The 25,842-nt window shown below is 44.6% G+C and overlaps 1 protein-coding gene across 2 annotated transcripts in view; it reads left to right on the top strand.

Moving 5' to 3' along the window:
- Nucleotides 1-25,842, top strand: part of MEAF6 (MYST/Esa1 associated factor 6) — a 147,353-nt gene that overhangs the window by 50,964 nt on the left and 70,547 nt on the right. For both annotated transcript variants that reach the window (XM_078681214.1, XM_078681215.1), the window contains exons 3-4: nt 20,648-20,735; nt 22,267-22,312. In XM_078681214.1, the coding sequence (XP_078537340.1) occupies nt 20,648-20,735; nt 22,267-22,312 (134 nt within the window). The remainder of the gene's footprint in view (nt 1-20,647; nt 20,736-22,266; nt 22,313-25,842) is intronic.

Genomic DNA, 25,842 nt, shown 5'->3' with positions numbered 1-25,842 from the left:
GAGGGATTTCTGGGTCTGAGAGGAACCATGGGGTCAAGGAGCACCTAACCCCCTGGTCAACACCTGAAAAATTCCCAGTGGACATAAAAAAATGAAGGTTATGAGGGGCAAAAAGGGGACAAAATAAATAATGACAGGAGGGACCACCCAAAGGGCTGACAGGTCTAACACCTGCCTCCAGCTTTGATTGGCTTTTGTTCGTGTCCTTTGAAAAACGTTGTTTCTAAGTGGACAAAGGTTCCTCCTTGCAGCACCTTTTTTCATTAGTTAACTCCCATGGAGTATCGCCGCAGTACTTGTTATCTTCCACTTGTGCCATTGTATTTCGTGTCGTTGGAAAAAGTTTTTTTACATTCAGACCAAGCACCTCCCACTTTGCGTGGCACCTGATTCACGACCGCCACGCTTCAATGTAATCAAGCACTTTCCTCAAGTGTTTCTTTAAGCTTGTGCGCGATAAGTTGGAAGGTTTTCTTTCTATAATATCCTATTTTGGTTTAGCAAGGCCTTCTTATGTCAACGGCTTCAGCTGTGGCATGGGTCTGCATTTTTCTTTGTTTTCTTTTTCACTATGGGGGAAGTACCGTACTGCTCGTAAACGACACTCGACTCAAAATCCTCCCCTGCTATCAGGAGTGAAGGGGATGGGAAGGCGCCTGGTTTCAAGCTAGTCCTGACTGCATTTTAAGGAGAGTACATCCTTAAAAGCATCACTCTTTTTACTTCCAAGCTGGAGAGCTTTGGATATGTTCACATAGTCAAGAGGATTTGAAATAAGCAGCGGGGCGTCGCTGAAAAGTTATACTGTGGAGAAGGCCATAATAAGGCAGGTAGACTAATAAGATCTCGCTTATTTGTGGGGGAAGGAGGATGATTCAAAAGGGACCCATACCACTGTCTTTTCTTTTTTCTCCAGGGAAAGTATAAAGAGTTGCTAATTTGAACCTACGTATATTGACAATAGTTTGACGGCATGCATCAAAGACTGTATTGTTTTCTAATGTGAAAAGCAAAAACGGCATGTGTCTACATTTTTCTTTGTTTCATTTTTCGCTATGTGGGAACTACCATACTGCTCGGAAATGGCACACTATCCAAAATCCTCCCTGGCTATTAGGAGCAAAGGGGCTGAGCTGAACCCTGGTTTCTAGTTCGGAGTCAACGGAGCCTGCCATCGTGGAATTCCTGAAAAGTTTCCAAGTCAATCCTCGTGCAGCTCTCTTTCCATTCCTTAGATAGGCTGTGGGGGCACTCCCGTCACTGGGGTCCGTCCCTGCCACCTAGTCACAGCGTGGATGAAGGCAGGATGTGGTTCCGTAGGCTGGGAGTGGGAGCCCAGGGGGGCAGCTGTCACGTCCTGGCTTTTTAGTCAACAGTGAATTGCATTCTGGGACTTGTTCACAGGCTCGGCGTCCAGGGCCTCCGCGGTATTGTGGACTGGAGGGTTCAGATGTGAGCTGGCAGCTGTGCTGCTCCCAGAACCTGTACTAGGGCTGCAGTGAGCAGACTCCCCAAAACCAAAAGAAAGGGCCAGCAGGCTGATGCTGGTCAAATGCGGATCTTTGAGCAGGTTCTGGCTTATTCATCAACACCTGGAGGGACTTTCCAAGCTGTACTTTCAGTGGTAAAGGAGCCGCTGCATGTCTCAAGACAGATAATATTGGTGACCGTTCAGGACTGGCATGTGGTGTCTCACGTATAGCGGTTGAAGAGCATTAAAAACAGTATGGGAACTGTTATGCTGTACCAAATGGGGGCGAGGTCAAAGGCGAAGCTAAAAAAAACAAATTCTGTAACTTTTTTGGTCTTTCATCTTTATATCATATAACGCACAGCTTAAATGAAAAAGTTAAGTTAATCAGTGTGAAATGCAGTATCGTACATTATGAAACCTCCGTTAATGCACTGCAGAGTTTGTCTGGAACCAGAGAGCAACGGAATTGAATCCTGGCTGGGGCAGTGGAGAATAGTGACTTGTGTATGGTTAGTGCTTAGAGTTACCAGTCTGTGACAAAAAGCACTGTCGTTGTTTCAAACTTGCATTGCACTTAGTAGAAGATAGGCTTCCTATAAAATGCGCAAAAAGGTTTAAGATAAAAAAAGCCTACCAAAAAATAGATTTTAGTAATACCCAAACTGTACATAGCGCAATTGTTTTTGTAACTGTCCTTTTAGAAGCACACAGCTCAGCTTGTAACCACCTTATCATACTTCTCAGAAAGGATAAACCTTTTATCGGGAAGCTTTACCTGATTCCATCAATTAGAACCAATACCCGCTTCCAGGCACTCTTTACAATTGCAGACGCATCTGTTCGCACATTTACATTTCTTTCAGGCAAGAAGACACCCAGGCAAGAAGGCTTATTTGGCTGTTTGCCCCTCCCTCGGTTTCACAGGAGACTCCCTGCCTTACGCTTCAGTGGAAGCATTTCAACTCTCTGAATTGACCATCCTGGGACAGTTTTCTTTTCACAAAAAGTAGGGGAACTGTGTTTCTTCAATTAAAAAAGAATGGGCATGTCGTGCCTCTCAGATCCCGCCCACTTTGACCACTGGTCACTTGCTATCTAGTGGTCTGGCTCACGAAACGGGCCAAGGCAAATGCCCACTTGAAACAGCAGTCTTCTAATGCCAATAAGGTTATTTTCCTGCTAAAGCAACGGAGCTTACATCTGATCAGCCCCTCTGCCGGACCAATACTGACTGCCCTAAAGGCAAAATTGCTGCAGGCCAATAGTTATTTAGTTATGGTCACCAGGCTTTCCCGGTGTCGCAGGACGCCCTCCTTATCGCAGCCCAAGCCAAAGAGTATAAATCGGTCCTTTCCATCCCAAGGTCGGCAAGGAAGTCCTAAGACTGGAGCTAGGCCTGGTAAGGCCAGACCTGATGTGCCAAGGGGAGATTATAAAACTATACCTAAGGATTTTAAGGGCCCCAAAAATTCCTTAAGACAACAACTGAGAGTCATCCTTGAGGGGCCAAACTCAGTACGGCACACCAGCCTTGGCAAAGCGGTCAGCACATCAAAGATCGAGGAATAGAGCATACCACTGCCTGAAATTCCATTAAACACCTGGAAAAAAGTCATAAATAGACAAGTCAGCGAAACTTCATTTGATCTGGATCTTAAATCTTAGTTCTAGCCCCCACTTAGTCCCGCTGAACAGCTCCTATATAGTAGGCAAGGCACAAGCCTACCTAAACGATGCCCTGACACCACAAGCAAGAACCAAAATTCTCTCCATGAGACTATGTATACTAGGAATCACTGGCTTTAACCCTGCATGGGCTCGTAAGGGAGAATCCGCAAACTGCAGACTGTGCTCCTACATGAGGGAATCCTGGTTACATCTCCTATGCTGCTGCCTTGCCCGTAGAGAACGAACTTCAATGACTTCTACGCCCGGTTTGTATCACCAAGGGAACCAAGACATGTAGCGAAGCGTCCGCCTTGTGCTTTTCTAAAACAACTACGATGACCCTGGCGAGACTGGGGAAATTTGCTCATCAGATTAGGGTTGCTTTAAAGGCCGCAAACGAACACAATCAAACTATGGTGTGCAGCACATCACAATAAGAGGGATAAAGCTGCTTTCCCCCAAACAAGTATAGAGCCCTGCACCTACTCACCCGTCCTATTGAGACTGCACCATATCTATGGCTCTCAATGGAAAGGCCAAGGAGATTGGCCTATAGATTGCTGAAGTAGAAAATGACCAAGGGTTACGCAGGTGCCTAAGAAACTTTGTGCAAGTACTCATGACAATGACTACCCGCGCTTGTTGATCGAGTGGGTGCCCCGGGTAGGGGGGGGTGGTCAACCAAATTTTAACTGATGCCTCTATTCTTTTACTGTGACCATTCTTTTACTTGCTTGTTTTTATGTTTTTTACTGTAACGATTTTAATTAATTGTACAGTTAATAAATAAATTCAAGACGTGCCTTGGATCCCTTCGGCAGCCTCGGGGTTTGCATCACAAGTGGCAATGTCAGCGGGATAAGCTCCGTCCTTTCACACCTGGTTTCCGGACACCTTGCAGGGGGATGTTGACCCAGCAGACCACAAGCATTGAGAGTATGTAGATGGTTGCAAATGAGTATTCAAACCTCCTGCCATTGTAGATGTCATTCATGCCCCTGCCCATTTGCACACATGGCAATCCACTCAAAATTATTTCATGCTGTTTTCCCACCTACACAGTTACACATTGTTCCAAGTAACAGTGTCCCTTGCAGAGCATGTTTCTCAATAGGCTAGGTTAGTGATCCATAAATTATTTCTACTGATTGCCAACACTAGTTAGTTAAATTGTACGCAAGTATTTTGTAAGTCAGTCAAGTTCCATATCTTGTATAAACCTCTATGTTAACAAGCATGAAACATGAAAATATTGGATTGTTTTAGAGAGGTTTGTTTGCAGGTTATCTTTAATATGTACAACTTTTAGATTTGCACTATAGAGGTATTTCAATAACGAGCATTGACATAGCCAATAGGTCTTGCCTTTTGGACCGTAAAGTGTTTAGCCATGCAACAGTTGATGTTGTTGCACCAAGGATATTATGCTGCATAACTAAATACTTATAAGGTCCCAAAGGTGAGACCTATTGGCTATGCTCCCAGTATGGGTGAACTGTGACTCCAAAGGCTTGTGGCCCTCATTGTCTTATGAAACATTTCCTACACATTGAATTATGCATTCATTGTCTCTGTATGTGTGTGTGATGTAAAGCGCTCTGACAACCTACATTGGTATAAGGAGCACTATAAAAGAAATTAAATAAATGTGAGAGAGGGTCTAAGGTGACATGAGAGGTACCATGGGAGGGTGGTAGAGAGGAAAGGCATGAAGAAGGATGTCACAGGGGCTGGAGGGGATGAGGGGCAACAAAGATTATCATACTAGGCTCCACCAACGCTAATTCCGACCCGTACCTTGCCCTCATTTCATCCTCATCTGCTGGATGTAGTTACCTGCATTCTCTATTTTCTCTTTGGTATGTTCTGCACACTGATCCCGGGTTCATTCCATGGCACTGATTCTAGGGTAACTCTTGTTCTAAAGTACTTCAGTGTGTTAATCTCCCTACTGTAGAGATGTTTCCCCCTCTAGTTTCACCTGGGCATTGTAGTTGCTTTCAGAAACGGGTATCCTTGGGTGCAATGTACCAAGTCCACAGAGATGTAAATTCCTGATGGGGCCGGTAACTGTCTTTATATTATGAATTCTCTGGCTCGGTATTTACTCTGTCCAGTCATCAGCTTTGGTCTTGTCTCCAGTGGTGTCTCGGCTCTTGCACTATGCTCATCCCCCCTTGCCCCTGTTTGTGTCAGAGTGCCAAGAATTTCAATCTCTCTGTCGATGGCGCTGTGCCCAGAACCAAAGAAAAAACGAATATTCAAGGTGAGGGGCAACCCACCATACCCCCCTCTGCCTCGCCCTCAAGGCATAAGAGCAGCGTCGACGTGGGCCCAGGTGATTCCACATCTGAGACCCGCCCTCTTTTGTGTTCCTGAGACGAAGAAGGAGCCCGTCTGGGCGGAAGGGTGGGAACTACTGACGCTCGGGGGGGTGGGGAGGTGGGGACTAATGCGCTGCCCCTTCCTGTCGTCATCAAGAGGAAAGCAGACTCTAAATGTGGATTATAAACTGCATTCCCCGCTCCGGCCAGTTTCCTGTATTCAAGAGACAGGAAGGGATCTGATGAGCTGGGGTCACACACGCCGTCTGGCGTGCTGTGGCAGCGCGTGTTATAAATGGAGCTGTGTGCAGCGCAGGGCAGAAGTTCACACCGTCCTGGTGTCCATGTTAAAATAGAACTGCCTAAGCGGATGCAAACATCTTGTTGGAGCATGCACCTTCAACCACGGTCCCACGTTATTTAGCTTTACATGCACTCTGGGAGTTTAAGTCTGTTGTCAGCCCCCAAGTGGCTGGTTTACCTAAAAATCTTTAAGAAGTTAACTGCCGGGCCTTATGCAAAAAAAAAAACCACTAGACCTGCTACTAAGTTAAGGTGACCCGAACAATGCAGACGTCACACCAGGGTCATGATGTCATGCTGTGTGCGGTGCCCTGCTATGAACTTGTTCCGGTCACCTTTCTGGACTCCGCAAAGGAAATATGCCATCAGAGGCATGAGGAATTCTGCACTAGTGTGAGAGGTGCTTTCATGTGCGGGCTACAGGAGGGAGGGGTCGGGTGCAGAAGCACCGACCTTGTTTTACCTGCTGTGAGCGGCCAGGCTTCGGCCTTCTGTACAAGACACCCCTGTGACTGGCCAGGTGTGAGTGGTAAGAGAGACCAGCAAGAACAAGCGCTGAAAGACAACCGTGGCCGCGAAAGTTAAAGCGACGCAGGAGCGAACAGAGGGCATGTACAGCGTTTTCCTTGCGGGAGCGAGCAGCAGCAGGCACGATAATTGCTAACAGATGGCGCCGCTGCTCGCTCCCGCAAGGCAAACGCCGCACATGCACGAGGGCCCATTGGAAACAGAGCAGAACATGCATGAGTTTCCACAAAAGCCCGGAGCGATTTCAAGAGGTCACTCCAAAGCTGCGCTTGCACACTGCGTAGGCGAAACCTTCATCACTACTGTGAGTGACAAACGCATAACAACCAATTTCCTACTCCATATAAGCAACTGCATGTGAGAAAAATAGCTATTTACAGTCAATCTAAGCTGCATCTCGGGATCTAGTTATATTTTTCAAATATTATGCTATTTTAAAGATCCTTGTGGAGTCATCTCTGGTAAGTGACATAACATGCCATCTTCAACGCTGTCAGTTTTTGCAAATATTGGTGTGCATCATAAGTAGTGCATGGAGCAAATACACCATTGTATGCTCACAATCCTATTTGTATCCTCTTCGGGTAAAGTGTTTTAATTACCTGCCCTGTAACATCACAGTGTAAATCATTTCGAAATACATAACCGCACTACAGTTTAATAGGATTTCTATTTGTTTGGTTGGAGGTTTGCATTAAAAGAGGAAAAAGGTAGGTCTGGAAACCCTTTCCATCACAAGCATTATTACATAATTGCAGAAGCTCTTTCAATGTCTGACCATCACCCAGGCACACATCCTCCTTTTCTTTTAATCTCTACTGTGGTCACTCTCATTCTGAAACACACTGTCTCCCTCTCCCCCCAATCCTCCCCCCCTCTGCGTTTCACGCATTCTGTCTCTCGCTTCCTCTATCTCTCTCTCAAGCCCATAAAACACACACACACACACACACAATTTCTTGCTCTTTCTCTCTCTCTTGTTTCTGTTTCTCTGTCACCCTTCGTCCTTCCTGTGGGCATCTTTCTTTCTATTCTACTGCTCTCCTCTCATATTCACTCAGTATGCCTTTCTCACTTGTTTTCTTCCCCCTACACACCCTCTTACCTCATTGTTTCATTCTCAATCACTGGCCTCTAAACTTCTATATATATTATACTGATTTCAGACTCTGTCCACACAGTTACTAATGTGCCCCATTGCCATAAGCGCAGTCTGCCCTTCGGAATCATCCCCCACCCCCCAATTATAAAACATAAAAGCTATAACAAGCCAACATTAGAACTGTCTGGAAGAAGTTTCCAGCATTTCAAGGACTAAACAACTAGATGACTATTTGTATGTTAATTCTTTTATGAATAGAGTCGTTCAGCTGTACATAATGTCTTCTTGCTTATATATAAGGTAACAAAAAAGCTTATAACGCATTTTTATTTTAACTTTTCAACATGCTACACAGCAGCCACACTGCTCTACAACATAGCTTAAAGACCGTGGCAAAGCCAGTAGCTCTGGATAAACACTTATAAGGTCCCAAAGGTGAGACCTATTGCCTATTACAATGCTTGTTTTTATAAGCGAATTGAGAGTGACGTTTACCAGACTTGGTGGAAGTGTCAGTATGGCAGAGAATGCAGTGTGTTTAGCCCCATATACTTTTTAACATTTACATTCAGAAACCAGATCAGTTCCCATTCTACGTCATTACAAAAATATTGATATTTGGTCCTTTTCAATTAATCACCCTTTTAGAAAACTGCTCTTGGCATATTTGAGACCTTGAGTCTGTAAAATCAGTTAGTATGTCTGAGATGTTTATCTCTGCCTGTCTGTATTCATCAAGCAGGGCAGAAATGTCTGCATGCAACATCTATATGTTGAGTCTTGACATGCTTTGCAAAACTCCCATCTACATTTTTAGGGGAGGTTAATATCATCCCTGAACAAAAAGACAGTGAAGGTGTTTGGTAAATGCGTTGTCTTTGTTTTCCCGAGCATTGCTATGCTAAAGTAAATTTATTAATTGTCATCAGTGGACAGCCTTACAATATAAAACAATGAAATTTAAGTCATCACTTTAAATCATTTACATAATAAATAATTATAAAACAATCAAACACCCACCACATAACTATGTCCAACTCCCATTCTTGGCAATACTACATATCAAAAAGTGCCCCAAAACTAAAAACAAGCATTTACAATGCAATGGTTTCGCCTTTGGAAAAGTTAGAGCTATTGGCATTGTAAATGACAAAATTTGTATTTATGTGTTCGTTTTGAAAACAGATAAATAAATGGCATTGTCATTTACATTACCATTAGCTTAATCTCTGCAGTCACTCTGCAGTCCCTAGCACTCCATAGCACTCCCTAGCCCTCCCTAGTCACTCTGCACTCCCTAGTCACTCTGCACTCCCTCGCACTCCCTAGTCACTCTGCACTCCCTCGCACTCCCTTGCACTCCCTTGCACTCTGCAGTGGCGTGGAGTTCAGTGTTGCAGAGTGCAGTGATGCAGAGTAGAGTGGTGTAGAGCAGACTATAGTGGCATATAGAGTGCAGTGATGCACAGTAGATTGGCAAAAAGTGCAGCGGCATAGGGTGCAGTGTTTTTGAGTAAAGTTGGCATTAAGTGTACTGGCATAGAGTAGAGTGGTACACGGTAGAATAGAGTGGCGCAGAGTGGAGTGGTGCAGCACAGATTGCAGTGGCGCAGAGTAGATTGTTTCAGAGTAAAGTGAAGGGGTATAGAGTTGAATGGTGCAAGGTAGAGTGGAGTGGTGCAGGGTAAATTGCAGTAGCATACAGTGCAGTGGCGTAGAGTGTCGAGGTGCAGAGTAGAGTGCTGTGGCACATAGTGCAGAGCAGAGTGGCATAAAGCAGAGTGACGCAGAGTAGAGGGCAGTGGCACATAGTGCAGAGCAGAGTGGCATAAAGCAGAGTGACGCAGAGTAGAGGGCAGTGGCATGAAGTGGTTCAGAGTAGAGTGGGGTATTGTGGAGTACGCATGGTGTGGAAGACCACACCTTCAATTGAAATGATTATTCTATTTGCACTGATGTATTGTTTTACCGATAAAAGTATACAGTACCCAGTGTGGAAATGACATCACCTAGTGTATTGATTTATTTGAAGTGTATTAAAATATTTATTTCCGCCACACTTTAGAATTCCCCCAGTAGGCAGCATAATTGTAACATAAATTCTCTGAATTTGAAATAAAAAAAATGAAAAGTAAACACCAAGCTCCCACGGAAGCGGGGCCTGGTGTTTGACTCTGTCTTTGAATGCAGAGCAAATGTGACAAGAGTAAGAGATTTACAGGCCTGGTTACAGAGAGGCAGCACTGGAAGTGGGGGGAGTTGCTGTGACAGGATAAGGGGACAAACTCAAACTGGACAGCCTAAAACAAATAAAGCCAACAAGAAAATGTGAGCTACCAACCAAAATAACAATGGTAAGCAACGGGCAGGATGCATCCTCAGGGAAGCTTTCCGAATATCCCCAAGATGTCTGCAGTCTAGCTAGCTCCGACCTAAAAATGAGCAAAGTCTTTTCCCATGTGTGCCTACAGTATATTAATATTTCACAAATATTCCTATTTGATGTGTTTCGGGCATCCGACAAAGGCATGTAACAGTTTATAAATAGTACTACTGAGTACTACGTAACATAGTCCAAACTGCCTTTGTAAGTAGGCCCTCAGACACGTCAAGGAGTAGTGATGAATCGAGACTATGGGTAATGAAAGAGTATTAAATATCCCGGGAGATACTCGATACGGTCAGTAGACGGTATGGAGCGAAATGAATCAAATTGCGTCATAAATGGGCTGGACAGGCAGAATGAGCATCGCTGCGGCAGTGGAAAGAAATGTGCCAAGAGGAAAAGGTGGAATAAAGAGAAGATGGGAGGAGAAGAAACGGGAAAATGAAATTAATATGAAAACATCTGTATAAAAAACAGAATCAAATCTCGCATTTAACAGCGCACTGGAAAATAAGTCTGTCTCATCAAGAGTTCTACGACGGGAGCTCAATTTTCAAGATAAAAAAACGCACTACTCTGGGGCAGTGGCTAAACGCAAAATGACCCCCACCCCACCTCGGGATATGTTTACGGGTCCCATAGACTTCCGTGTCTCATCTCATGAATCTTATACAAAATATGGGAGGGGGTACCCTAATCGGCGTGGTCCCCTCAGCACCGATTTAACGCTCCGGTACGCCATGCTATGGGAACAGAAAACTGCTGAAGGAATGCTACACACACACATATATATCCCGTGTAAAGGTTTAGTGAGTACATGATTGAGCAATCGAACGTTGCTTGCCACTTGCCACCCCTGACGCACATGGGCTTTAGGTTCTTGCACAGGTATTTGCAGTGATTGGGAGTTCTAACCCAGGCATACTCAGGATCCCCCAGCAGTTAGTAGTAGGGCGGGAGACTTTGCTGCTATTTAATCAGCTTGTATTTACCAAGCTCAGTGCTGCCCCGTAGAGTCTAATACTGAGCTAATCGCGTTGTGCCTGGGCGAGGGCCTGGTTATGCGTCCTGTGCGTTACAGGCAACTCGACAATTAAAGACGTAGCAAGGGAGCCCTAGGCCCCAATGCAAGACAAGTAATTGCCCAGACGTCGATCTCCTGGTTTAAAATAAAAAATACTAAAAGTGGCCCTCTCGGACTCACGAGGTCCCGGTGCAACTGCACATGCTGAACCATTTATAACTGCGCCCCTGTTGGCAATACAGAAACCATGGTAGGCGGATAATAAACCCGATCCTCTGTGAGTGTGCAAGAGGGCTCTGAATTTCACGATTAAGGAGTGTGGTTTTCCGCTTTATATATCAATTGAGAACTGCTGACTTGAGTTGGCATAATCCTGAAATACATTTTTGTGTTTTTTAAGTGAGATTGATTTTCGATCATCATAGCCACTGCCCTGGTTTAATCCGCGCACTCCCCGCCTTCCCTACCCCTGCCCCGCCACCTCTCGGCCTGCCCAGCAGTCAGTGGTGAACGGGGTTGCCCTCTAGTGCACAGTCATCGGTTCTCACCTCTGTGCCATCCACTGGCTCCCACAGGCCGGCTCTCCGGGGCGCTCCTTGGTCCTGGTGCCCCCTGGTGTCTCTGGAGGCCCAGCACGGTGGGCGAGAGGGAGAGCACCGGAATCAAGATCTGCCATACCTCGGGCTCTGCGCTGGCCCTGGGGTCCCTGCGGAGCCCCCTCTCCCCGCTGGTCGCACCTGCCAGAGTCAGAAGGCCCGCCATCTTGCTCTGCTTTCGCTCAGGATTGTAGGGTTGTGAGCTCCAAGCCCTCTCAGCTTCTTAAAGCCTGTTTCTTGGGGGAGACCCGGGAGAATGGGAGGGGGAACTCGACGGGGGGCGGGGTTGCTCCCCAGATTCGATAGATATGCTAATGTGATCATCTTCCCCAAGTGTGTTGGTGCCAAGGCGGGAGGAAGCCTGGCTATCTCCTGTGACCCCTGCCAGGAGAGGAGCTGAAATATTGGCTTTGTTAACCTTTCATCTGAAATGCTCAGCACACAGAGGAGACACTTCGAAAAAGGGTCAGGTTGAGGCAATTAAGCAAATCAGCCAGGATTGTTAGTATGATGGACGCACGAACAACACCGCTCTTCCTGGAGAGGACACGTGTTAAATTAAGTTTAGGAAAAACTTCGGAAATATAAACACACACTAGGGTGATGAACCTGCATTAATTACATGCGTGCATCTAGCCCGCAAGGCGTCCTGCAGAGGGCCATAAGCACGAGCATCTATGAGGCCCTTGGCTAGAAAGGCGGATGCACAAACCAGGCCTGCAGAAAAATGTATCTTGTAATCACGTGATGATGGCACCACTTGAAGCGCAACGCGTTGAGGTCCAACAATTCACACTCACCAACTGCATTTTACACAACACCCCTCTCTCTCGAAACAGGACACAAAACTGGATCTACAAAATTTCATTATTGTACTTCGGCACCAGACCACTTAAGTGGCCTGGGAAATTAAAACTAATGTACTGGAAATGGAGCCCCGCTCTTGATGCCAACAAGTACTGAAACAGTCTTCCTCAAAGTGGACATGTTCACTGCAGGAGTTCACCAGCACGCGCTTGCCTCAAAGGAAAGGCAGTCATGCAATTGCAGCACACCCTCCAAGGCACTCTCGCGCAGCAGCACACTGCCTCCCGCATGCCGACTTTTTGCAGGGCTGTAATAAAATGATGACGCACCGCCGCGCCAAATGGTGCAGAGAAAGCGGCGTTCAGCTGCTGCCCCATTCAGGCCGCAGCCTGCAGCGGACTGCACCGTGTGGCTACGGGAGGTTACAACTGCCATAACAACCCTTTGGCCTGCTCTGAAACCCCTCCCCGAAACCGAAAGTGAAGCTGTCGGGAGTACAACGTGGAAGAAGTAAACAGACAAGCATTAAGCACGGACAGCGGGAGGGGGGCGGGGGGGGGGCGGGAACGGGCAAACGGACAGCGGGAGGGGGGCGGGCAGGCACACGGACAGCGGGAGGGAGGGGCAGGAACGGGAAGACGGACAGCGGAGGGGGGTTCGGGAATGAACGGGCACACGGAAAGCACTCATCTGGACTTGGACTTGCGGCGGTCGGCCGCGGAATGACGAAAAGAAACCTCGACAAACAAAAAAATAAACACCGCCGCACTGACGTGACAAAAGGGGCCGGATGAGTAAAATTCTCAGAAACGCCCACGAGTCGCCTCGCGGAATGACGGACGCCTCTGTTTCCCAATGGCTAGCGTCCATTTATGGAGCTAGCCAATGGGAAACAGAGGCGGGACGAACATCCATACTGGTAAACAAAAGTTTTCGCCTGCGCGAACCGCTGCTTGCGCAGCTTTTCGCCAGGCGAAACCTAACCAGTGTGACTAGTCCCTTCTTTAATGGGATTTGTACAATATACAGCTTGTAATAAAATAGTTAAAAACATATATAATTTAATTAGGTTGATATTAATACAAATTAACCAGGATGCTTGCTCTAATCTACTGTAGCCCCTCGCAGGTGCATGACAAATGGCCACTCGGGTAAGAAGATATGAAGTTTATTTGATTTTTTTCGCCGTAAAACAAAGTTCTTAAAGGCTCCGCTGTTGACCCAATACCATGCTGTTTAAATAAGGAGGTTAACCATTGTTTTCAAGCTTTGTCAAACATGCAGAATTGTAGAAGGTGCTTAACAGTATCTATCCCACCAAGGATACAGTTTGAGTATGCCTTGAACATCTTTTTAGGTTTTCCTTGCTTGGTAAAACCTAAATCTTAAATATAAGGCGTGGGAAATTAGCCCTTTTTGGCAGGGTCACCCTCACCTTTTGCCTGATAACTGATGTGATTTCGACTGGAAGTGCACTTGGTTCCCGCCAACCAAGTCCCAAGTGCCAGAGATCTTTCCCAAAACTGTACAATTGTTTCCCCAATTGGCAAAACCTTTAGTACCCTCTGTAAGCCCCTAGTAAATGGTACACCTGGTACCTAGGGCTTGAGGTACTAAAAAGGGTCCCTAAGAGAGGCAGCACACATTGTGCCACCCAAAGGGTGCCCCTCACCAAGCACATGCAAAGCTGCCATTGCAGGCTGCATGTCTTGGTGCAGACAAAAATTAAAACTCAACATGTCACACATCCCTGTGTGCCATGTCCTCTAATGCTGCATGTGATATTTGTAGGTCACCCCTACAGCAGGCATGACAGCCCTAAAGCAGGATGCGGTATAAGACATGTGAGGGCATACCTGCATGAGTAGATATGCCCTTGTGCTGGTCAAGCCTATTACTGTCAATGCAAGCGCACAGGGAAGTCATTTTAAAACGTGTGCTGGACACTTATGAAAAATGAGTTCCCTAGCTACATGATGGGTTCACTGAATATAGGGATATTTGGTATCAAACATCTTGTATTGATAAATCCACACTGGTTCCAGTGATGGATTTACCATTACATGCACCCAGAGGGAACCTTAGAAGTGCCCCCTGAAAACCTACCAGCCTCTGGTGTGCTCCCTGAATGGGTTCTGCCAACCAAGATGCTGTTCTGGCTTCCTAAGGAGTGAGCCTCTGCTCTCATGAGATCCAGAACAACAGCCTGTCCAGGAAGAGGGTGAAGCACCCCCTCCCACAGGATGACCTGCTAATTAGCCTTCCTATGCCGGCTAGCTTCAAAGAGCTGCCGGCTTTGGAATGCGAATCTGGCTCCCCTCGATGGAGAGGAAGCTGCACCCTATGTCCAGGACACCGGTGGAAGCTGGACAGGCAGGAAAATTAGCTAGTCTGGTAGACGTGCCACCTCCAGGCTAGTACCACCCCTAAAGTGGGCTACACCGAGGTCAACACGATTTGTCAGAAGTAGCCATCCTGTGATGGCATACTTATGAATTCTGAGACAGGGTTATGCTCACTTCCCTCAGGAAGTGTTCATAGAGGGAACGTAGTGGCTACTACCCTACACTCCCCTAAATGCAGTATTTAGCGGAGTCCCTGGCACCGCAGAAGCGAATCCTGAGGATCTAAGAAAAGAGAGGACATGAAGTACCACAAAAGCAGAGAGGAGTAGAAGCAGCTGACCTGGTACCAACTCTGCGGGCCTACCTAAATCCCTTGCCATACTGTGCGAAAGTTAACTCGTCCTGCAGCTGCTGACTGCAAAACCTTGGGAGGCCTGCCTGTCCTCTATAAAAATCCAACACCTCCCATTAACGGCGGACATGTTCTTCTGCATCCTGCCAAGACCGAGGTCTCCAGAACTGCCAAAATCTGACACCTGAAGCCCCCACTGCATCTGTCGCCCTTTGCTCAAATTAAAGTGGGACAGTGGTGTCAACAAGGTCCTCCATGCCTCCAGAGCTTGGGTCCATTGTGGTTTTGCCCCTCATAGACCCTGCGACGTCATCTGCAGCCTCTGATTGAAGACCCCCTCTACCGTAACTGCTCCAGGTAAGAAAATCAGACCCCTAAAGCCACCTCTGCATCTGTCGCCCCAGGCTGTGAAGAAGAGAACAAAAAGTGTCCCATGTCCCGAGCATCGCAAGAGCTGGGCCCCCTTGGTAGTTCAGCCCAACTGGCCTTTCAGCCAGAGCCTACAGCCTCTTTTTGAGGTGACCGATCTCCACAGAATACAATTGGGCTCCCTACGCTGTTTTGCACCCTGCGCACAGCCGCCCTGTGCTGCTGGTAGTGTATTGGTACTGCTTTGGACCTCAACCACCATTCACCTTGACTCCTGAAGACTGGTCATGTAAGTCGCTGTAGTATACCTGTCTGCAGAACTTGTTCTTCCTTCCATAGGATAACATTGCAGAACAAAAAAATTGTGCTGTGTCCACTTCTTAAACTGAAAAGAATTTTTATTTAAAAGCGTACTTACCTGTACAATTTTTCTCTGATGCTTAAAAATATATAAAGAAATTTGCTATTTGTATACATTGGTGTGGATCTCCTTCTTAAGTCGTGGTTGTCATTTATTGATCATTGTGTGTATTTGCAGGTGTCTTGCTCTCCTCTGTGCTAAGCCTAAGGCTGCTCTACCACACTACCCCCTAACAGAGCACTTTGGACTGGCTAGCAAGCCCCTGTCCACTCTTAATCCCTGGACTCTTTGCATGGTATATCAGATTTTTGATATGTCACATAAGCTAGCTTCCTACATAATTTAATTTAGGGTACTTCTCACTCCCTAATTCCAATTTATATACTGTGAGGAAATTGGGTTGCTGCTTGAGTAGGGTTTCACCCCACTCAACCATTAACCACAATCCTTGTTGGGGTGAGGCACAAGTAACGCCACATCAACCTGTGCTCAACCCCCTTGTAGCTTGGCGCAGAACAGTCTGGCTTAACTTGGAGGAAATGTGTAAAGTATTTATGCCGCACTTCAAGCAGTTAAAACTTGAAAACACAAGGAAAATCCCACACCAATTTAAGGAAAATAGACTAAAATATATTAAATAATTCAAGACCTAAATGACAAAATTCCACTCAGTAGAACCAGAGATATGCAATTATACAGATTTAAGTGAACATTGCGCCGGAATTCCAAAACCGTTCTTTGCGGATACCTGGTTGTGCTAGAAATAGACCGGGAGAAAGTCACAAGCTCAGTCCACCTGCTGGTGGAGCACGGGTCGGATACAGGGACCAGGTTAATACTGCTGAAAAGTTACCATTTCAGTCCAGTGCAAACTGTTCCATTCGTGGTGGAGGGGGCTGCGAGGAGCAGGGAAGCGTTGCATACGTTTGTTGATGTCGCTTGAAGAGCAGGCCTGGTGCGCTGACGGTCATTGCTGTAGCGTTAATATCCTGTTGTAGTCCCAAACAGGCAACCGGAGCTTCGCTGTGCTCCCCATGAGCGGTCGATGCTGTAGCACGAAGTGTCAGGTTGATGGAAATTCATGTTGGCAGACAGTGTGACCGACAAGGTTTTGCCACCGACTGGCCCATTCATGGTCACAAAGAGTCACAAAACTTCAACTGAGCTCCACTGAGGCCACACAAAGGGTCCAGGACGTGATAGGCACCACTTGGGGGTCATTGAGTAGATCTGGGTGCTGGTTCAGGTGGTTGAGTACCTGTTCTGTCCCTGTGGCTCTGAACAAGAGGCCAGCACACTAGTTTGTTGAGTCACTCTGGGAGTCCTGGGTTCAGGTGCAGGTCCAATCTTTCGGACTTGGGCAGGAGGGAAGCAATCCAGCAGTCGAGCAAGGTAGTAGTCCAGCAGAGTGGCAGTCCTTTCAGCAGCACAGCTGTCTTTCTTCCTAGCAGTCTCCTCAGGTTCAGAAGTTTACTGAAGAGTTGGTGACTGAGGTTCAATATTTTTACCCGATACATCCTTTGAAGTGGGAGAAGCTTCAATATGTTTCCCTTTGAAGTGCGCAGGTTTCCTGCCTTCCCTGGCTAAAGTCTAACTACAGGGGTGGGGAGCTGTATGCAGCCCCTTGTGTTGAGGCAGGACACCCTCTATTCAATATTCAAGTGTGAGTAGGGCTGTGCCCAGCTCCTCCCTGCCAGTGATGGCACACCTAACGTCTTTGTGTGTGGCTGTCTACAGGCCATTGGTACACATAGTACCACTTTACTGGGGACTTACAAGTAAATTAGATATGCCAATTGGGTGTAAGACAATTCTGCGATGTTATAAGGAGAGAGCACAACCACTTAGCACTGGTTAGCAGTAGTAAAGTGTGCAGAGTCTTAAAGCCAGCAAAAACGAAGTCCACAAAACAGGAGGGTTGAAAGCAAAAGATTAGGGGGAAAATCACACCAAGGATGCCATGTCTATCACACTATATTAACCTGCTAATAAGATATCTTCCTATATATTCGATGTTTTTTCCTCTAATTTAAGTGACCGGTACTCATTCTTAATGATTTCTATCGAATCGGGGCCAACTTGAGTGGAGTACTTCCAGAGGTGCTCAAGCTGTACGCGTTATTAAAGGTCTTTTGATATCACCCCGCCAGTTACTTCCATTTCTAGAACTGATTTTAGATAAATTGTTGCGTGAGTGTTTCTGTGTAGATGCACCCAGTAAAACACAGGTTGCAGCACAGCCACATCAGTTATGGTGTTCATGCATAGTTCCAAATATAAATACAGTAACCGAGTATCATGGCATGGCCCAGCATCAACAAGGTCCTTAAGAAGTTATTCTCTAGCAATTGTAGCTTTTTTAAATTGACATATCTCAGATTTCTGCTTCATACATTGTAGAAGCCACCACCTCCTGTTGCTAAATTTAGAGAATTATAATTATTGGCTATCTGACGTTTATTTAAATCCAAGTACGGCCCTGGAGGTTTGTCATATGTGGTATACCACTCGTCTATGTGGCTTTCTACCTTAGTTGTCTTTATAAGCACATAGCCATATAGTCATAGTATGGTCACCACTCTGGTACTTTGCTGTGCACCCTGGGCTTTCTTTTAACAGGCGGGAATGGTTTTATTTACATAACCTTTCTGTCATTTGTATTGATGTTTAGATCCTTACAAGCTCTCCAACAATTTATGTAGTGCATTGTTAGTTCTGGTTAACAAAACAGTATCATCTGCAGAAAGAAGTACAGGAAACTTTTTGCCAGCCTTTGTTGGAACATCGAGGTTGACCTTCATCAGATGATCTACCACATTGTTTGAAACCGACCAAAAAGAAGAGGGTTTAGCATGCACCCCTCTTAACTTTTTTCTGATGAAGAAGGTATCTCTTCATTCAACACATCCGCCTCAATTCTGCTCTTCCCTATGTTCACTGCACCCTCGGGTGGGTCAACATTGCTCCTGGTTGCCTTCTCTAAATGCAGCAGGAGAACCAACGCAGCTCAGCAGCACCTTCTCCTCTCCTTCACAGGTGCCGGGTAGTGTCTGCCTCACTGCCGGCTTCTAGGGCAGAACTCTTCTTTCTTTCGTCCGGGGGGCGGGGGAGCTCGCCTCAGCACCTCTGTCAACCCGCGGGCTCACCTCATGCCCAGCGATCACTCTGCCAGCTCGTCCTTTGTGTTTCAGGGGGCCCACTGTGTATCACCACCGGCTCACCTTCCCTGTTGGCAGGTGTGCCCTTGACATGGGAAGTGCTTCCTCTTTTCCTGCCCACAAAGGCGGCAGCACATGCAGGTCCAACCCGCTAGTCACCAATGTAATGCTGTGGGGCCCTAAGCCCCATGCACATATAATAAAGACACTGGCTCTAGAATCTGGTTACTGGAATTGGCCCAGGGCTCGTGCACCCCCCCCCCCCCCCCCTTTTATTAGCTGAATCACATGTCCTGTGACGCCTGTGTTGGATGGGGGTGGGGTGGAGTGTAAGCCAACCCTCAGAGTGGCTGGCACAACAAAAACTAGAACAGTGGCAAGCCGGTCACTACAGTACGGTGTGCTCTTCTTCAATACAGTTTACTTAAAGGCAATTGTATACAAATGTACGCTTGAATCCATAGTCGGAGATCTGAAGCAAGCCATTTGTCCCATTCAAAATATTCATGTTGTCCATCCAGCACAAAAGTCTATTTAACAGCATCTTGCAAATGATCCTCCCTGCCACATCTAATAAAGAAATTGGCTGATAATGGGGGGATTTCTGCAGCTTCATTTTCTGAAAGCAGTATTATATCTGTGGCAACTGATGTGTTACAGACCTTGGTAGAAACGTGGGACCAGAACTTAGGCTCCTCTTGGTGGAAATCAACCGGAATTAAATCAGAACCCAGAATTGTATTCCATTTCTTACTTCGAAGAGCTCTTTCTACTTTTGGTACCTGAATGGTCAGCGGAGGATTTTTGCCCACAGACATCTCATATTTTCTGGTACTTTGGCTACTTGGAGGATAATCTATTACAAATGGGTTTCTGAAGTAGTTAAAACATTTGTTAGCTGCAATATGGCAGTGGCCTGTCTATTCATGTTTCTCTTACTTATTTAAGTAACAATTATCCAAAACTTTTTTACATCCTTCCTAACTGGTGCTTTATTTAATTCTAACCAGGATTTAAGTTGGGCGTCCTTATTTTTACTTTTCAATAGGTTTTTGCATTATTTTCTATATTAGTGAAATAACACGTTATTTGATGACAGGAGTTGCTGGACAATTAATGCATCTCTAACATTAGATTTCATATTTAGACACTGTAAGTTACAATTATCAGAGAGGTATGGACTGGGATAAGATACTTTAATGGGATAGGACCGTAATGCATTTATTTTTATGAACATCCTTTGAAAGGAATCGGAAACTATGGCATTTCTACCCTCAATTATATCTGCCATTTTTAATACTTCCAACAAATTGAATTCATATCGTTGCTCGGGGTAAATTCTGGCTAAAGGTCAGCATTACTCTACCACGTATTCCATGTACGCACCACTGTTCATATGCAAGCATAGTTTATTGGAAGCTTGATCTCTTTCTACCCTCAGTAATGATTTCCATCTTGCCCACTAATTGATTAAGCAGTAGTCAATAAGTACAGCCTTTGCATCGCGTGTTGAAAGGTTGAAAAAGCTTTCTTTTTTCCTATATCACTGCTATGCACTCATCGCTTCGTTTTACTTTTTAACCATGCACCACCTTATCATACACCCATGCCAATTTTCCACTTCACCGTGTTTGATGGAAAGAACTTTCTTAGCTTTCTTTTGGACTCACCTGGTTTTCAATGCACGTTATGTTTGATACTCATGAATAAATTTGAAATAAGTAAGTTTGGTTTCACAATGCTTTGCGGTTTTCACTTCATAATTAGGTATATATTTATGAAATGTTAACATTCATCTTCAGGTGAGCAGTTGTAATGATTACACTTTTGTATTTCATCTTACATTTTAGGAACTCTAACAGCAAAAATGACAGAAGGAACAGAAAATTTAAAGAAGCAGAGCGACTTTTTAGCAAGTCATCTGTTACCTCTGCGGCAGTGAGTAAAAACAAAAATCATTTTGAATTATTTTATGAGTATATGACCGATCCAGTCCCCTATTTTGCATGTGAAGGGATTCCCTTACCTATTTTCAAACTGCAAAAGGAAAATCGGCATTAGTCTGTTTAATGTATAATCTTTGAAAAAGTTTAGTTAGTACACGGGTGTGGAATTTACTAAAATATCTACTTGTCTGTGGGGCAGGTTGCTTCATAAATCTACTTGTCCTGTAACAAAATCCATTTGTCCCTTTGGTGTCATGCATTGCAGCGACGAATTATGGCAGCAATCTCATTATATAAGAGCCCTGATATAGCCTCTCTGATTATGCCAGGGCTCTAGTTGTACACTGGTAACAAGAAGCAGGTGGCTGGACTTTAGTTTTGTTAGTGGCTTCAGAATAGTGTGAAAGAATGAATTGACTATAGCAAGTGCAAGTTAAGGGTATAGTTCTCCATCTTGTTAAGTACAAGCTAAGGGTACAACTCCCCATTTTTCCACTTGGTAAAACTTTCCACAAAATTAGAGTGCTGATCATTAACAACAAGCCGGTACATCATGTTTAGAATGCAGTTAAAATATATGGTTAAACTATATGGTTTTATCATTCTCTTGAAAACCAGCACACAGTGATATTTGGAGTCCTTTGTGTCGATAATTTCATTTACACCTTGATTAATATGTGTCTTTGTTGCCATTGAAGGAACAGCTAGTGTAAGATATGCCCTTTTCAACTTGTGCCAGATTCAAGCCCTCCTCTAATCCTACAGAGATGTACACACTAGACGGAAACAATCAACGTGTAGAGCTTTGTTTATTATTACATTGTAATGGCTTAGTCTTTCATTCCCATTGCAGTTTCCTTGGAAAGTTGAGAGCCAGACAACCTCTGTGATCCCTCAGTATGCAATTTGTATTATTACTGGATTGCTAGAGGGAGGACAGGAATGCAGGGACTGATGATATAGGACTCATTCATGTGTTAACAGCATAATGTACCATAGGCCTAATAAATAAGATGAGATATTTTTCATATTCTTGCATTCTTACCAAAGGCGTGCGTCCTTATTTTCAACTGACAGTCAATAACTTTATATATTGATTGGATTTGCAGTCAAGTGAGGCTACAATGGAACAATTGTTTTAATTAATGATACTAGACCTACAACATAGATTTTGTTTTTTGACTAACAGAGTAACAACTAATACTTTGGGCACAATAATTGCAATAGTCAAAGTGGTTGACAGAAAGTGAATTCAAGTTGCAAATCAGTAAGTCAGTCAATACTCTTTATTTTGGCCAATTGCCAAAAAAGAGACAAATATATAAAAACATGTTTAAAAGTACAAAATCATGTGGCTATATACATGATGCAAAGCATAAAAATGACTTCCAACCCATGATTAAATACAATAAAAAGAGACAAATAAAATCTGTAAAACATTGTCGCACATTAAATGTGTACCAAAGTTTCAAATAATGATTTAAGTTGCCACCTAATTTTGTTTTCTCTTTTGTTGTATTCAGGCTGTTAGTTCATTGGCCGGCGTTCAGGATCAGTTAATTGAAAAGAGTAAGTTTGGCATTCTTGCTCACAAAACAAAAGTCCAATGTTCATGTAATCTGTGCTTGACAGACCGTGTTTCTCGTTGGAACACTAAAATAGGGTATATTGTCTCAGTCTGTGTTTAACCATAGCTATCTGTTCTACATTTGAGAGCTTCTGTTCACCCAACATTTAACAGGTCGCATACATTTTTTTACAGACCTTTGAAAGTATAATAGTAATACATTTTCTGTTTTGTATGTGCTACAACTTTATGCTGTGGTAGGTTTTGTTCAAATGTTGCGCAAGAAATCCTTTTTCAATGAAGTTTGCACGGTATGTTTTTTTTTACATTGGTTTCATTGCTTATTTTAACGTACAAGATACAGTAAAAAGTCTAGTTGTCAAAGATTTATTGTCATCTTACCAAGAATTTACAGTGGGTTTAAAGCCCACCCATTGCTAACCATTAGTTGGCTTTATTGTTACTGTCATTTACTTGCTTCTAATTCAATCTCTTGCCCTGTCTAGTATGTTTGTCTTCCCCCCCCCCCCTCGGAGCACAACCTTGGTTATGAATATATTTTCCAGCTGTGTCTCTCGTGTGCCTTTCCGCTTTTTTTTTTAATCTTCCATCCTAGATCAGTCAATAAAACGTCAAACAATGTGGGGTCCACATCAATCAGTAGACATGTGCATGCATGGTGACATATACTTGCACCTACAAAATGATGCAACCGCCAACAGCAGCTAAACAGCATTGGCACAAGCATTGCACTTTTGATCAATCATTTTCAGGATCTCCAAAAAGTGTTTGCAAAATCAGTAGGCCCCCAATGCTTGTTTGTGTTGTTGCTGTGTGGGCTCTGGCGCTAAAGCATCTAAAAAAAATCAATATAGTTCTGAAATCCTCTTTGGGATCCTGACCCGTAATCAAAAATAGCAAACTTGTGGCCTGATATATCAAAAGGTGTTGCCGAATCTGTCTCTATGGGGAAATGCATTGATACATGAGGGCCTTTGTCTTTTACATAAACCAACTGGGCAGATTTGGAACCCTTGATAACTAAAATTGGAGGTGATCTTACTGTTCTCTTTGCTCATTTAGGAAGAAAGGCAATTTTTTCAAAGGAAATGATCAAATCCTGCTCGAGGAGGAGGTTTACGAGGAACCTTCTGCATTGAGGGAGATAGTAAAAAAAAAATCTTTTGGTGATACAAGCCATGCGTAATCCTGTTTAAAAGTGTGCCACATTTTTACTGGGTTTTTTTTTTTGTTTCATTTAAAAAAAAAAAAAAAAATTCCACTGACTAGTTAGGGCCACTTGGTGGCATTACTTTGTTTATCCAAGATGTTGCAAAACATGGGTCATAAAACTGAGAAAGGATACTATTTGACCTCTAGGCAGGAATATGGGTTACCTTTGGCGTTAGGTGTGGTCCCTTGAGTTGATTCAGTTTGTGGATAAGCATCAATTTTACTTGTTTAGTTCCGTGAAGGGCTAGTTTCTTTTTTTAGGTCGAGCCTGTCCCATTCCGCAGGAATGGATAGGATCGAATTCAAGTGCTCGATCGGCTAGTGAAACCACTGGCGTTTCTTCACAGTGCATGTGAGGTCACGTGGCCACAAAGCGGGTCACGTGACCACACAAGCACGAGCATCTCCGTAATCCGCCTGCCCCCACCAGGCTCGCATTCCCGCCCCCTCACCAGGCCGCACATCTGCCTGCCACACTTCTCCTCCCCTAATTATGTGGCCGGCCGTACTTAGTTTCCTGGCCGCTTCCCGGACGCTCTTGTTTTTAGCTCCCCTTACCATTTGCTCCTGCCTCCAAGAGCTTCAAAGGGATCTGCTTCACACTTCACGGCCGCCGTGACTCACATTTCTCCTTCCTTCGTGCCCAGCCCCCCTCCCAGCGCTGCCTTGTTTTTCATGCTCGAATCCTTCACCCTGCTTTGGCCTGTCTTTCGTTCTTGTTCTCTCCTGTCCTCTATCTCCCACCTTTATGTTTAATCCTTTCTGCCTCTTTCTCTGTCATACAGATTTACATGCACTTCCCAGAGCAATGGAGAAAGCCAAAGCACCCCTCCCCACGCCCCTTTATGTTTCTCTTACTCCACCTATCTCTCCTTCCTCTCGCTCGCTTTTTTCCCCTCCCTCCCCTTTCTTTCTTTCTTCCTTTCTTTCTTTCTTTCGTTCTTTCTTCCTTCCTTGCTTTCTTTCTTTCGTTCTTTTTTTCATTCTTCCCTTCTTTCTTTCATTCTTCCTTCCTTTGTTCGTTTCTTCCTTCATTTCTTTCTTCCTTTCTCTCTTCTTACTTTCTTTCTTCCTTTCTCTTTTTCTTTTTCTTTCATTCTCTCTTTCTTCCTTTCTCTCGTTTTCTTTCTTCCTTCCTGCCTTCCTTTTTTCTTTCTGTCTTCTTTCTTTCTTTCTTTCTTTCTTTCTCTTCTTTCTTTCTTCCTTTCTCTTTTTCTTTTTCTTTTTCTTTCATTCTTTCTTTCTTCCTTTCTCTCGTTTTCTTTCTTCCTTTCTTTTTTATTTCTTTCCATCCTTCTTTCCTTCCTTCCTCTTTCTTTCTTTCCTTCTTTCTTTCCTTCTTTCTTTCTTTCTTTCTTTCCTCTTACCCCCCTATCTCCCCCTCTGCTTCTTTCTCTCCACCTTTCCCTTCCTGTGTCTCCCTTTCACCCCCTCTCTCTACCCCCCCCTCCCGCACACACACATTTCCATCCACTCCACAGTACAATGAAGAACAGTCAATTCCCCATTTCTCACAGATTGAGGCTGCAATCATTTCATTATAAAGTGCAAAATGTCTAATTATCTTGGTGATTGCGAGGGGGAAAAACCGAGAAAGCACATAATATTGAAATGAATAGTTCAGATTCTTGAATACGGAAATAACTTGATTAGTGCTGGGGATCCGGTGTGCGTTGTCTGGCAGAGAACGAAAGACCCACAAGCGAGACCTATTGGCAATGCCAATGCTTGTCATTACCGTCTCGCTCTCTTTGTGTCTTTAAGTATGCAGCATCTATTAACTATGTTTGATAGGTTGAAGATTTTAATCCGTTTTTATGTTACAGCCTACTAGACAGAGCATGTGCTGTCGGTTGCAAGATATTCTATTAGCTTACAGTGGGCTTATAGTTTGCTCATTGCTTACTTTTCGTTGCTTATTAGTCGGTGTGTGTGTGTGCTTTCCTGCCTTTTTGTGCGTTTATCCCTCCTGTGGAGCATTGTTGCATTACTTGTGTCCTGCTGCTCAAATTTGAAGCATTACTTTTTTCTTTTGTTTAACCACTCCATGAGAGTCAATGTGGTATCCAGTTTTCTCCTTCCGACCTGCTGAATTCTGTGTTCATCTAACGCCTGTGTGCCTCTCCGGTACTGCCTCGCCCGCATTGCTTTGTCGCCCATTAAAACTGTAATACATCAAAAGTTAAACAAATTGATGTCTCCTGTATTGTTTCCAAATACAGTTTACTGAAATTGTTACACTTTAGAATGATTTAAACATGACTTTTCTTCATATTAAAATATGCAGCAGCAATCGACT

Source organism: Lissotriton helveticus, chromosome 3_1 (assembly GCF_964261635.1).
Source record: "Lissotriton helveticus chromosome 3_1, aLisHel1.1, whole genome shotgun sequence".
Lineage (NCBI taxonomy): Eukaryota > Metazoa > Chordata > Amphibia > Caudata > Salamandridae > Lissotriton > Lissotriton helveticus.
The sequence above is the reverse complement of the archived record's forward strand: the minus strand, read 5'-3'. Positions and strand labels throughout refer to the sequence as shown.